The 12180-nt window shown below is 53.6% G+C and overlaps 3 protein-coding genes across 4 annotated transcripts in view; all 3 read left to right on the top strand.

The window, feature by feature from the left end:
* The window catches only part of DENND2C (DENN domain containing 2C), a 28260-nt gene extending 24862 nt beyond the window's left edge, over nt 1-3398 (top strand). The window contains 3 exon segments of the mRNA XM_053964153.1: nt 1026-1265; nt 2040-2126; nt 2673-3398. Coding sequence (XP_053820128.1) covers nt 1026-1265; nt 2040-2126; nt 2673-2704 — 359 coding nt within the window. The 3' untranslated portion in view covers nt 2705-3398.
* A 320-nt stretch (nt 3399-3718) lies between these two features.
* BCAS2 (BCAS2 pre-mRNA processing factor) lies at nt 3719-7289 on the top strand. The gene is made up of 7 exons (XM_053964154.1): nt 3719-3862; nt 3947-4039; nt 4282-4352; nt 4843-5004; nt 5737-5787; nt 6310-6390; nt 6858-7289. The coding sequence occupies exons 1-7, from the start codon at nt 3770-3772 to the stop codon at nt 6985-6987; spliced, it is 681 nt and encodes a 226-aa protein (XP_053820129.1). The 5' UTR covers nt 3719-3769; the 3' UTR covers nt 6988-7289.
* A 1592-nt stretch (nt 7290-8881) lies between these two features.
* The window catches only part of TRIM33 (tripartite motif containing 33), a 42777-nt gene continuing 39478 nt past the window's right edge, over nt 8882-12180 (top strand). For both annotated transcript variants that reach the window (XR_008434780.1, XM_053964152.1), the window contains exon 1: nt 8882-9308. Coding sequence is in view for 1 of the 2 variants with exons in the window: in XM_053964152.1 (XP_053820127.1) it covers nt 8882-9308 (427 nt within the window). In the remaining variant the exon portion in view is untranslated. The remainder of the gene's footprint in view (nt 9309-12180) is intronic.

Consider the following 12180-nt stretch of genomic DNA (forward strand, 5'->3'; position numbering starts at 1 on the left):
AAAGTCCACAGTGCAGGCTTCAAGGGATCAGTTATTGGGTTAAAAAGGGAAATAATCTAGGTGTCATTTCTTAATTGGATAGTTTAGCCTTAAAAGGCCTTGTAACAAGAGATTGTTGGCCATTTTGTGCCTGGTTAATGAAAGACTGCAGAACTCACTGCTGTGAGGCTGGAACATTGATAGGAAACACCTGAGTCTGAACATGAACTATCATCTCAAGTGCCTTCAATCCCAACCCCCAGAGAGGTAGAAAAAGGAAGCAGAAATCCCACAATCTAGCTTTCTCTCTATCTGACCAGACTGTCACATTGTCTTGGTTTGGAAAGACAAGTGTCTGCTAAGGAAGGCAGGAGCCTCCCCTGAAATGGAAAAAAAAATGTAGACCCCCTCCCTTCAAGTTGTTAAAAATTTGAAACTAAGGGGGGCTCTCAGGCAAAAATGTGGGAGCAGGAATAAGAGTTCTTAATTAGGGAAGAAAATAAAATGATAAAATAAACAATGCAGTGAACCAAAATGACACTGCCAGAGGCAGAATACAATCTGACACCCTGTTAGACAGGGTGTTGGTAGCAGTCCAATTGGAATTGTGGCTGCAGTCCTCCTGGAGTGGCAGGTGTGGTTCTGTTGGAGCAGTGATCTTGTAGAAAAGGGTGTAGTCTTCCTCTGAAGAGGCAGCTATTCCTCTGGGAAAATCCAGAGCAGAAAAAGTTGTGCTTATGGGCTAGAAACTCAAGATTATATCCAGGTAGGAATGCTTGGCTCCTCCCTCTGAGCAGAGCATTTCCCAATGGGATGCTGTAATTTTCTCAGTCACACAGTCACATTCAATAGGCCATTAACAGCAGATGTCTCCTGGAGGGAGGATTGGTTTGTGGAAGAGATAAAGAAAAGTGCCCAATTAAGAGAAGATAACTGCCTCATGTCTAACAGAAGTTAAAGATGCACTTGAATGCATCTTGCCTTGCAATCTAGGACACACATCCACAGGAGAGGAATGACCAAAGTGACAAATGTCCTCCCCACAGGTGACACGACCCTGAACTCCCTGGTCTCGGAGGCTTTTGTGCAGTTCTTCGTGGAGATCGTGGGGCACTACTCCCTGCACATGAGCGTGACGGAGCAGGGCCAGCGCGTGTTCCAGCGCGAGCCCTTCCGCAAGTCCCACGGCTCGCGCACCGTGCGCCACTTCCTGCACTGCTTCATGGAGACACAGATGTTCGCCGGCTTCATCCAGGACCGCGAGCTCAGCAAGAGCCTGGGCAGAGGTGATGCCTCGGGAAGGCTGAGTTAGAGCAGAGCTAGACGGAGCTAAAGAATAAAGTGGGGATTTATTCAAAGGATCTCCTCCATGGATCCACCTTGGGCAGCACAAGGGCCCAGCCAGGGCTGCACCCAAGATGAACCAAAATGCACAACTGGCCACGGGGTCTCTCACTTTTATCAGTTCTGCTCCATTTGCATATTGGAGTTCATTGTCCCATTCCAGCTCCAGCCCATGCACTCCCATCCTGATTGTTTGTCTCTCTCCAGCCCACGTTGTTTGTGCTCTTGGGCCTGAGATTTGGATAGTTTGTCCTTGGTCCCCAGCTGGAGAAGGAATTGTTTTGTCTCCCTGTTCTGTGCAGAGAGCTCAGCATCCCATAATGTGAAGCCCAGACCCACACACTATAGCAGGACAGAATCTGAAAAAAACAAAAGCTGAACCTGAGGCATCAGTGGCATCACCCTCTTGTTTCTTGTTTTGGCATCACCTTCTTGTTTCAAGTCTGCTCCACAGACTCCCTCTCGAACTACGATGCCACCTGCCTCTGCTGCTGGAATTCTGTCACATGGAATAGCCCCACACCCTTCTAATTACTCAAAAGAATTCAGTTTATAAAGCAAAGAATTTCTGCATCTCTCTCCTTTCTCCTTGATCCTGCAGTTTACATACACTTCATGCAGGATTCCCTTTTGTGGCCTTGTTAATCAGGATGCCACATGCTAATAGACAGAATAACTCATTTGGTGAGTGATTTTTAATTTTTTTTTCTCTTTAGGCCTTTTTGAGGTCCGTGCCTTGGAGTATTTGGAGAGTATTCCAGAGACAGAACGAACTGGAATGAACAAAATCCTTCGCAGTCTTGGTAAAGGAACACCCCTTGCTTTTGTTCATAGTTAATTTTTTTCTTTTAATTAATTGTAACTATTGAATAATTAATTTGTTACAAAGGAGAGGAAGACTCCTTCTCCTTCTGCGCCTGGGTTCCCTTGTTTACAATTATTCCTTCAGGGAACACTGAACACTGTGTAAGGTTTTTCTTTTCTTTTCAAGCTTTTATATCTTTAGATAAAGTTTGTGGGAGTTGCTGCTCTGATCGCTTGTTCCTTAACTTTGGTCCTGGCTGGGGACATGCCCAGGGGACAGAAGTTGTGTCTGCTGGCAGAGGTGGCCATGTGTGGCCCTGATGAGTCCTGGAGTGTCTCCAGCTCACAGAATCCCACAGTGATTTGGGTGGGACCAGTTCTGCCATGGCAGGGACACTTCCCACTGTCCCAGGGTGCTCCAAACCCCGTCCAGCCAGGCCTTGGACGCTTCCAGGGATCCAGGGGCAGCCACAGCTGCTCTGGGCACCCTGTGCAGGGCCTGCCCACCCTCGCCTAAGGCTCCTAATGCTGTTTTTTCTCTGCAGGCAGTAAAATGAAATTCCTCCAGAAGAAGTGACCAGGCGCTGCTGCGGGACAGCGGCGGGAGGGGGAACGGCGGGACCCCGGGAGGGCCGGGCCGGGCCGGGGGCTCCGCGTGTGCTGCGGGAACAACTCGCACGTGGATCGATAACCAGCTCCATGGATTGATAACAGCTCCTGCATCGATAACCAGTTCCATGGATCGATAACCAGTTCCATGGATTGATAACAGCTCCTGCATCGATAACCAGTTCCATGGATCGATAACCAGTTCCATGGATTGATAACAGCTCATGGACCAATAACCAGTTCCATGGATTGATAACCAGTTCCATGGATCGATAACCAGTTCCATGGACCAATAACCAGTTCCATGGATCGATAACCAGTTCCATGGACCAATAACCAGTTCCATGGATCGATAACCAGTTCCATGGATTGATAGCAGCTCATGGACCAATAACCAGTTCCATGGATTGATAGCAGCTCCTGGATCGAAAACCAGTTCCATGGATCGATAACCAGTTCCATGGACCAATAACCAGTTCCATGGATCGATAACCAGTTCCATGGATCGATAACCAGTTCCATGGATTGATAGCAGCTCCTGGATCGATAACCAGTTCCATGGATTGATAGCAGCTCATGGACCAATAACCAGTTCCATGGATTGATAGCAGCTCCTGGATCGATAACCAGTTCCATGGATCAATAACAGCTCATCGATCCAACCTTTCACGTGTCTCCGTTCCTTATGGGGGCGGGGCCTGGCGGGGAGGGGCGGGGCCAGGGCTGGAGTCGCTCCGGGAGCGGCGGAACCGGGCAGGGAGGGGAAGGGCCAGGGTCGGAATCGCACCGGGAGGGGCGGGACAAGGCCTGGAAACGCTCCGGGAGGGGCGGGGCAAGGCCTGGAAACGCTCCGGGAGCGGCGGGACCGGAGCTGGAGTCAAACCGGGAGGGGCGGGGTTTGGCTGCTGGGGCGGGGTTTGGGCTTCGAGGGGCGTGGTTTGATCGCTGGGGGCGGGGTTTGTGCCCGAGCCGTGCGCTGTCCCGCCGGGCGTGACGTGCGTGCGCACGCGCAGTGCGCGCGGCCGCGGCCAAGATGTCGGGCCCGGGGCTGGTGGCCGGGGATGTCGTGGTGGATGCGCTGCCCTACTTCGACCAGGGCTACGAGGCGCCGGGCGTGCGGGAGGCGGTGCGTGAGGGGCTGGGGCGGCGGCGGGGAGGGGCCGGGGCGGCGGACGGGCTGTCCGCCTGCCTGACGCCCCGTGTGCGTTAGGCCGCGGCGCTGGTGGAGGAGGAGACGCGGCGGTACCGGCCGACCAAGAACTACCTGAGCTACCTGCCCGCGCACGACTACAGCGCCTTCGAGGTGAGCTGAGGCGGCCTGGCAGCTCCCAGAGCCCGATCCAGTGGCCCCCAACCCCATACCCCGCTTGTCCCCACTCTGGGACAGACCCTGCCTGTCCCCCGTACCGCTCCTGTGTCTCTCCGCCCCTGCCCCGGCTGTCCCTCCCCCGTTACCCATTTGTGTCCTGTCCCCGTCCTCCCTACCATACCCCGCTTGCGTCGCGCCCCGTTCCCCCCCGGCCCTCACCGCTGCCTTCCCCGCAGACCGAGATCATGCGGAACGAGTTCGAGCGCCTGGCGGCCCGGCAACCCCTGGAGCTGCTCAGTATGAAGAGGTGAGTGGGGCCGGCAGGGCAGTGCCTGCCCCGGGTGAGCCGTGCCTGGTGCCCCAGGTGAGCTGTGCCCGGTGCCCCGGGTGCCTGGTGCCCTTGGTGAGCCGTGCCTGGTGCCCCCGGGTGAGCCGTGCCCCAGTGCTCCGGGTGCCTGGTGCCCTGGGTGAGCTGTGCCCGGTGAGCTGTGCCCCAGGTGAGCTGTGCCTGGTGCCCCCAGATGAGCCATGCCCCAGGTGAGCCGTGCCTGGTGCCCCCGGGTGAGCCGTGCCTGGTTCCCCAGGTGAGCTGTGCCCTGGGTGAGCTGTGCCTGGTTCCCCAGGTGAGCTGTGCCCTGGGTGAACCATGCCCGGTGCCCTGGGTGCCTGGTGCCCTGGGTGAGCCGTGCCTGGTGCCCCGGGTGCCTGGTGCCCTGGGTGAGCTGTGCCTGGTTCCCCAGGTGAGCTGTGCCCGGTGCTCTGGGTGAGCCGTGCCCGGTGCCCCGTTCCCTTTGCAGGTACGAGCTGCCCGCCCCCTCCTCCGGGCAGAAGAACGACATCACGGCGTGGCAGGAGTGTGTGAACAACTCCATGGCACAGCTGGAGCACCAGGCCGTGCGCATCGAGAACCTGGAGCTCATGTCCCAGCACGGCTGCAATGCCTGGAAGGTGTACAACGAGTAAGGCCTCAGCTGCTCTGCTGAGCACCAAGTTCCCTGTGTTTATTGGGTGTAAATCCGGTGAGGATCTTTAGAATGTAGCCTGAAATAGATGAAACCCTGTGAGAGAGCTGTGAGTGAAAGAGGAAGCTGATCTCTAAGCTGTCTCTGTGGCCAAGAAACAGCATGTGTTTTAATACATCCCACTCTTGGATGTTGTGGCTATTGTTGGTGATAGTGGGTGTTAATTAAGGCTAGTGATAGCCTGTGAAGGAATAACTCACTAGTAGAAATGAAGATGAGTTACTACAGATCCTGGGCTTAGCCTGGAGCCATAAAATAAAGTTGCTGTAAAAGCCAAGAAGAGGTTGTAGAGTATGGCTGCAGGAAGCACTGGGGCTATTTCCGACAGAGAATGTTAATGCCCACTTTTGAGAAGGGTTGGCTGAGCCTTAGGTAGAAGAGTAGGCCAAAGGACTGCACAACGTAGCTCAGAGAGAAGGCAGAGGGTTCCTGAGCTCAGAGAGAAGGCAGAGGGTTCCTGAGCTCAGAGAGAAGGCAGAGGGTTCCTGAGCTCAGAGAGAAGGCAGAGGGTTCCTGAGCTCAGGAGAAGCAGGTAAAGGATCTGCTGGCTGGGACAAGGTGCTGCAGGGGCTTGTTGAATCCCGAACTCTGAGAAGTTAAATGTCAGGTGAAATGGGGCTGACTTAGCCCTTGTGTGTTTTTGATGCTTTGCTTGCATTTTGTCATCAGGCACCTGGTTCATATGATAGAACAAGCCCAGAAAGAGCTTCAGAAATTGAGGTGGGTCATTCTTATTTATATTTTTGTGCTGAAATCAGAAGTGAACCTTTCTCTCCCCCCAAGCTGTACAAAGGAAGATGTGTATGCTGGCTGCTGCCGTGGTCACAGGGAAAAAGACCCAGTAAAAACAATAATTAAGAAATGTGAGCCTGCCCTCCCCAAGCCCATTCATGATGTCAGTTCTACTCAAAATTCTGTGTTTGGTTTGTTTGAACCTCTGCTCTGGATTTGTGGAATCCTCCCTGAAATGTAGCAATGCTTTCATTTCACTACTGATAATTTAATGTGCAGTTGTCTCTGTAAGGACATCTTCCCTGATGTTGGGTTTGGCCTTTTATTTATCTCAGGGTTTTCTGTGAGCCCTGTACTGAGATTTGTCCATCTAGATGTTGTCATTACAGTCCTGGCTACACAAATATTTTTTGGCAGTACTTGTAGGGATTGAGTGTACCTGGAAATTAGCAACAGGTACTGCAGATGCCAAAGAAATGAGAAAATAAAAATGCATCCTTTTCTCCCCAGGAAAAACATTCAAGACCTGAACTGGCAGAGGAAGAACATGCAGCTCACAGCTGGGGCTAAGCTGAGAGAGATGGAATCCACGTGAGTATTGACATTTCTCCATTAACCCTTCCACAGCTTTCTCCATTGCTTGAAATTTACTTGAAATTCTTCCACTTGAAATTCAGTGATCCTTTGCTGCTGTAGGACATTGTTGCTTTGCAAGAAGTGTTTTAAAGTATTTGTAGTTTGGTTCCATATTATATTTACTGAGATTGAGTTAATCAGCAGGTGGGAAGAGGATATATATTTCCTAAATGGTCTTAAACTCTTCTTTATCTCAATATTGGCAGTTAGTGGATGAGCCTAGTCTTTAATTTTTTTGTGTTTTCAGGTTTAACATGGTTAAAAATTACTCATTGTCACTTTGGTTGTTCTAATGACCATTGATGTCAACTATGCTTTATTTGGTGTTTCTGCTTGACTTGGAGAAATGATTGTCTTTGATTTTTAACCACAGGACTGTTACATAACATCTAAAGTCTCTTTTTATTTCTTTTCCCTTCCAGGTGGGTCTCTCTTGTCAGTAAAAATTATGAGATTGAACGAACTATTGTGCAGCTGGAAAATGAAATTTCACAAATCAAGCAGCAGCATGGGGAAGCAAACAAGGAGAATATCCAGCAAGACTTTCAGTGACTTAATCCTGACTTATCTTAGTGCTGCATGTGTTAAAAACTACAAACCAGACACTTTGGAGATGCTGTGTCTGTAGACACCTCTAGTTGCAGTTGTGTGAGGTGGTAGAAGGGTATTTCCATCATTTCTTTTCCTTATTTTAAATTCTAGGAGGAGGTAGGGTGGACTCAAAGCATCCTGTTTAAATGTGTCACAGGCACCATTAAATGTACTGTGAATTTTTTCACTTTTTATATACTTAAAGCAGGCGCTCGTGTTGTTGTGTTTTCCCCTATGCCTTTAATAAATCCTGTTTTGCTATTTTTCTGGTTTCTGCTTCATGTCCAAAGCCTGGGAGCTGTGGAGGAGGTGGCTGGGCCAGGTGGACCCTGAGAATTTCCTGCAGGAGAAGTGGTGGGAAACTTGAATTTGGGGTGGGGAAATCTCTCTGCAGCACTGGGCCGTGCAGTGCCCACTCTGGTGCCACTGTCACTGCAGCAGGCCCCAGCTGGGTAATAATTAGCATTGACTCCATGATTCACAGAAGGCTGATCAATCTCTTTATTATATTATATCATTATTTATAAACCCACTGCTTTTATAAACAGTTATGATACAGGTTAACCTAATTGGTCCTCCAGTCCAAACAGCATCACCATTGGCTAATGAAGAAACCACCCTTTGGTAAACAAATCTGCACAACACATTCCACATGTGCACAATGCCAGGTGCAGCAAGAAGATAAGAATTGTTTCTCATTCTGTTCTCTGATCTCCTCACAGGCTTCCCAGGAAGGCCTGGGAGGGTTGTGTGTTGCTCTCTGTGGTCAGAGAGCTGCTGCCATGTGCCACCTCCTGCACTGTTCCTCATCCAGGGCATAATTCCTGATCATCCTGTTCCCTGTCCCCATGCTCTGACTCCCATCCTGGTGCACTGCTCCATGTCCTGGTGCCCTTTTCCCGATGCTGGTGTGCCATTCCCCATCCCAGTGAGATGTTCCCAATCCAGGTTTGCTGTTTCCTGTCCTGGTGCCCTGTTCTCCATCCTGGTCCATAATCCCCCATCCCGGTGCCCTATACCCCTTTCCCATGGGTATTCCCCATCCCCGTGCTTTGTTCCCTATCCCAATGGGTTATTTCCCCACCCCAGTGCATTATTCCCTATCCCAATGGGTTATTCCCTATCCCGGTGCGTTATTCCCTGTCCCGATGGGTTATTCCCCTTGCCGGGGCGTTACTCCCCATCCCTTTGGGTATTCCCCATTCCTTTGGGTATTCCCCATCCCTTTGGGTATTCCCCATAGTCTTCATGCGTTATTCCCCGTCCCGGTGGGTTTTTCCCCTCCCGCAAGGGTTATTTCCCAGCCTGTGTGTGTCATTTCCCGTCCGGAAGGGTTATTCCCCACCGCGGTGCGGTATTCCCCCTCCCGATGGGCTATTCCCCAGCCCAGTGCGTTATTCCCCAGCCCGGTGCGCTATTCCCGGTGCGTTAATCCCCAGCCCGGTGCCCTGTTCCGTATTTTCGGTGCGTTATTCCCCAACCCGGTGCCCTGTTCCGTATTTTCCCGGTGCTCTATTCCCCATTCCCGGGGCTCTGTTCCCCATCCCGGTGCCCTGTTCCCCATTCCCGGTGCGTTATTCCCTATTCCCGGTGCGTTATTCCCCATCCCGCAGCTCCGTTCCCCATCCCCGTTCCCGAGGGGGCGTGGCCACGCCCCTGCCTCCACCACCGCCCAATAGGCTCTTACCCTTGGCATCAGGGCCACGCCTCCCAGTGACGTCACGACCCGCCCTCCCGGCTGCGTCTCTGCCGCGGGAGCGCGCGCGCGTGCGCGGCGCCGTTCCCGCCCGGTCCCGCCCGGTGACGCGGTGACGCGGAGCGTGCGCGGAGCGGGGTCGGGTTCAAAGGAGGAAACATGGCGGAAAACAAAGGAGGCGGCGGCGGCGGGGACGCGGCCGCCGAGGCCGCGCCGGGCGGCGGCGGCGGCCTGGAGCCTCCCGCCGGCTCGCCGTCCGCCGCCGCGCCGCCCGAGGAGCGCGAGAGCCCCGGGGCGGCGGCGGCGGAGCGCGGCGGCGGCGAGGCCGAGGCCGAGGCGGCGGCGGGGCCCGGTGCGGCGGCGGGGCCCGGCCCCAGCCCGGTGCCGCCGCTGACGCCCGCGGCGCCGGGGCCGTTCTCGCTGCTGGACACGTGCGCGGTGTGCGCGCAGAGCCTGCAGAGCCGGCGGGAGGCCGAGCCCAAGCTGCTGCCCTGCCTGCACTCCTTCTGCCGCCGCTGCCTGCCCGAGCCCGAGCGCCAGCTCACCGTGCCCGTGCCCGGCGGCGCCAACGGCGACGTGCAGCAAGGTGAGCGCGGCGAGCGCGGGGCTCCTCCGGGACATCCCGCCGCCAGCGGCCCGCCCGCAGCGCGGGGCTCCCCCGGGCTGGCTCGGGCCCGTCCCGGAGCGCGGGGCTCCAGGGCTGGCTCGGGCCCGTCCCGGAGCGCGGGGCTCCCCCGGGCTGGCTCGGGCCCGTCCCGGAGCGCGGGGCTCCCCCGGGCTGGCTCGGGCCCGTCCCGGAGCGCGGGGCTCCAGGGCTGGCTCGGGCCCGTCCCGGAGCGCGGGGCTCCAGGGCTGGCTCGGGCCCGTCCCGGAGCACGGGGTGCTGCGCGGCTCGGGAGCTGCTGGGATCGGCAGCGCGGATCGCGGCTTTCCATCGCGGGGAGGAGGGACGCGGACCTGTTGGAGCGGGCAGAGTTGGTCGGAGGGGTGGAGCAGCTCGGCTCTGAGGGAAGGCTGGGGGGATCGGGATCGTTCAGCCTGGAGAAGAGATCCTTCTCTCTCTCTCCAGGGAGACCCTAAAGCCCCTTCCGGTGCCTAAAGGGAGTCTGTGATAAAAATGGGGATAGAGTTTTTAGCAGCACCTGTTGCGATAGGACTGGGGATCACGGTTTTAAACTGGAGCAGGATCGGTTTAGAGTAAGTGTAAGAAAGAAATGTTTACCATGAGGGTGTTAAAACATCGGAACGAATTGCTCAGAGAGGTGGTGGAAACATTCAGTGTCAGGCTGGACCAGGCTCTGAGCAACCTGCTCGAATCTAAGATGTCCCTGCTCGTGACAGGGGGGTTGGCCTAATGACCTTTAAAGGCCGTTTCCAACCCCAAATATTCTGTCATTCTCTCCTTCTGTCTGTTTTGGTTTGGCTCTCAGGTGACACAGCAGAGGTGAGTCAGGAAGGGGGTGGGCAGCTGCTGGGTTCTACAGTGCTGGGTGGAACGTGTCTAGTTAAATTGAGATTCACTGTTGCAGTATTACCTGCCCAGGTGGGAACGCTGTGTGCACTGCACCTGCTTTGCTGTGCACTGAGATGAAACCTTGCAGTGCTGTTTGTCAGCTCTGCCTCCACAGAACTTGTACCAGGGAACAGGAGTATGCTGCTCCTTCCACCTGTTCTCAGCAGAACCACAGCTTGGGTTTGATTTTTCGTTTCTAATATACGTTCAGGGATGGAGTTGAAAAGCTTTAGATGGGGTGACTCATGGGCTGTGGTGTACAGAGCAAAGTAGGGCCCTGCTAAGTGGTTTTGCAGGTCTTAAATGGGCTCTATGGTCAGGGAGACCTTGTTTGGTGACATCTTTGCACTCGAGTCCTTCCTGTGTTCCCTGCTGAAGGAATTAACCTGGCATGGTAGAGATTTTTTTAATCCAGACTGTTCAGAAGTCCATCTAGGATGTGATATTAGAAAGTTCATTGGTCTTAAAAAAATGATGTATTTAAATACAGTTTGCCAATGCACTCAGTAAAGCACTCAGATGGTTTTGTGATCCATGTTTTTAAATTCCAGATTCTACATTTTGTGTTATATCATAGAGTGACAGAGTGATTTGGTTTGGAGGGGACTTCAAAGCTCATCCAGTGCCACCCCTGTCATGGGCAGGGACACCTTCCACTGTCCCAGGTGGCTCCAGCCCCATCCAGCCTGGCCCTGGGCACTGCCAGGGATCCAGGGGCAGCCACAGCTGCTCTGGGCACCCTGTGCCAGGGCCTGCCACCCTCACAGGACAGTGATATGCCAGTGACATACACAGAACTTGGGAAGCAGGGTTTCTTTTATTACCAGGATTATCTTGAGTCCTGCTGTGTGTGTGGGAGGTGTCTTCCCCACAGGTGTAGGAACCACTGTGTACAAACTGGAATATCACTTCTTGTTGTACGCATTTTACAAATGCTTGTTGGTGTGCTTTGGTGTAGAAAGAGATGATGTTTGGACTGTTGGGATAAAAAGTTTCAGGTGATGTGAGCAAGGTGCAGGGGACTCTGGAGCATCTTTCATGTGAGGAGGGACTGTGGGGCTGAGGCTGTTTAGGCTGGAGAAGGGAAGACTGAGAGGGGATCCCATCAATCCATAGGAATATTTCCAGGCCGGGTCAGAGGACGGTGTCAGGCTCTTTCCAGTGGTGCCCAGGGCAGAACAAGGAGCAATGGCCATAAATTATAACACAAGGAGTTCCACCTGAATGAGAAAGAAATTCTTTCTGTGGAGGGTGGCAGAGCCCTGGAGCAGCTGCCCAGGGAAGGGGTGGAGTCTCCCTCTCTGGACACGTTCCTGTGTCACCTGCTCCAGGTGACCCTGCCTGGGCAGAGGGCTGGACTGGGTGATCTGCAGAGGTGCCTTCCAACAGAGGTGCTGTTGTGGGAGTGTCCTGTGGGCTGTGGATCCAGCTGTGGTGGCACCTCAGCCTGCACGAGCACAGGAACTGGCAGCTATGTCCTCATGGCTCTTAGGACATTTAATCCCCGTTTCCTTAGGAAAGTAGGAAATGCTCTTGGGCCAAAATTTGGCTGGAGTCAAGCATTTCCAATTTCTAGAGGGAATCTCCTCAAGGACTTTTAAGGAGAAATTTGTTTCTTTTATATTTGGTACTTTCCAGTCAGGATTAAAAGTGCACCCTGAAATACATTAGGATTGGCTCATCTCAGCTGAGGCATTTTTGTGGGCAGCTCTCTGCACCTTGAGAGTGGAATCAGTTGAGTGGCACAGGAGATGGTTACCAGCAGATCAGATAGAAAATGGACATTCTGAGCCTCCTGAGAAGCACCACAGTGCTTAGTCACGCAGGTTCCTTCCCTGTTCTGGCAGTCACAAAGTGTGAAGTGTTACTTCCACTTCTGCTGATTCTCAAGTCTCCTTCGTGACAAGCAGGTGCTTTTTCATGAAGGAAGAATGAAAGAGAAGTG

This window comes from Vidua chalybeata, chromosome 24 (genome assembly GCF_026979565.1).
Source record: "Vidua chalybeata isolate OUT-0048 chromosome 24, bVidCha1 merged haplotype, whole genome shotgun sequence".
NCBI lineage: Eukaryota > Metazoa > Chordata > Aves > Passeriformes > Viduidae > Vidua > Vidua chalybeata.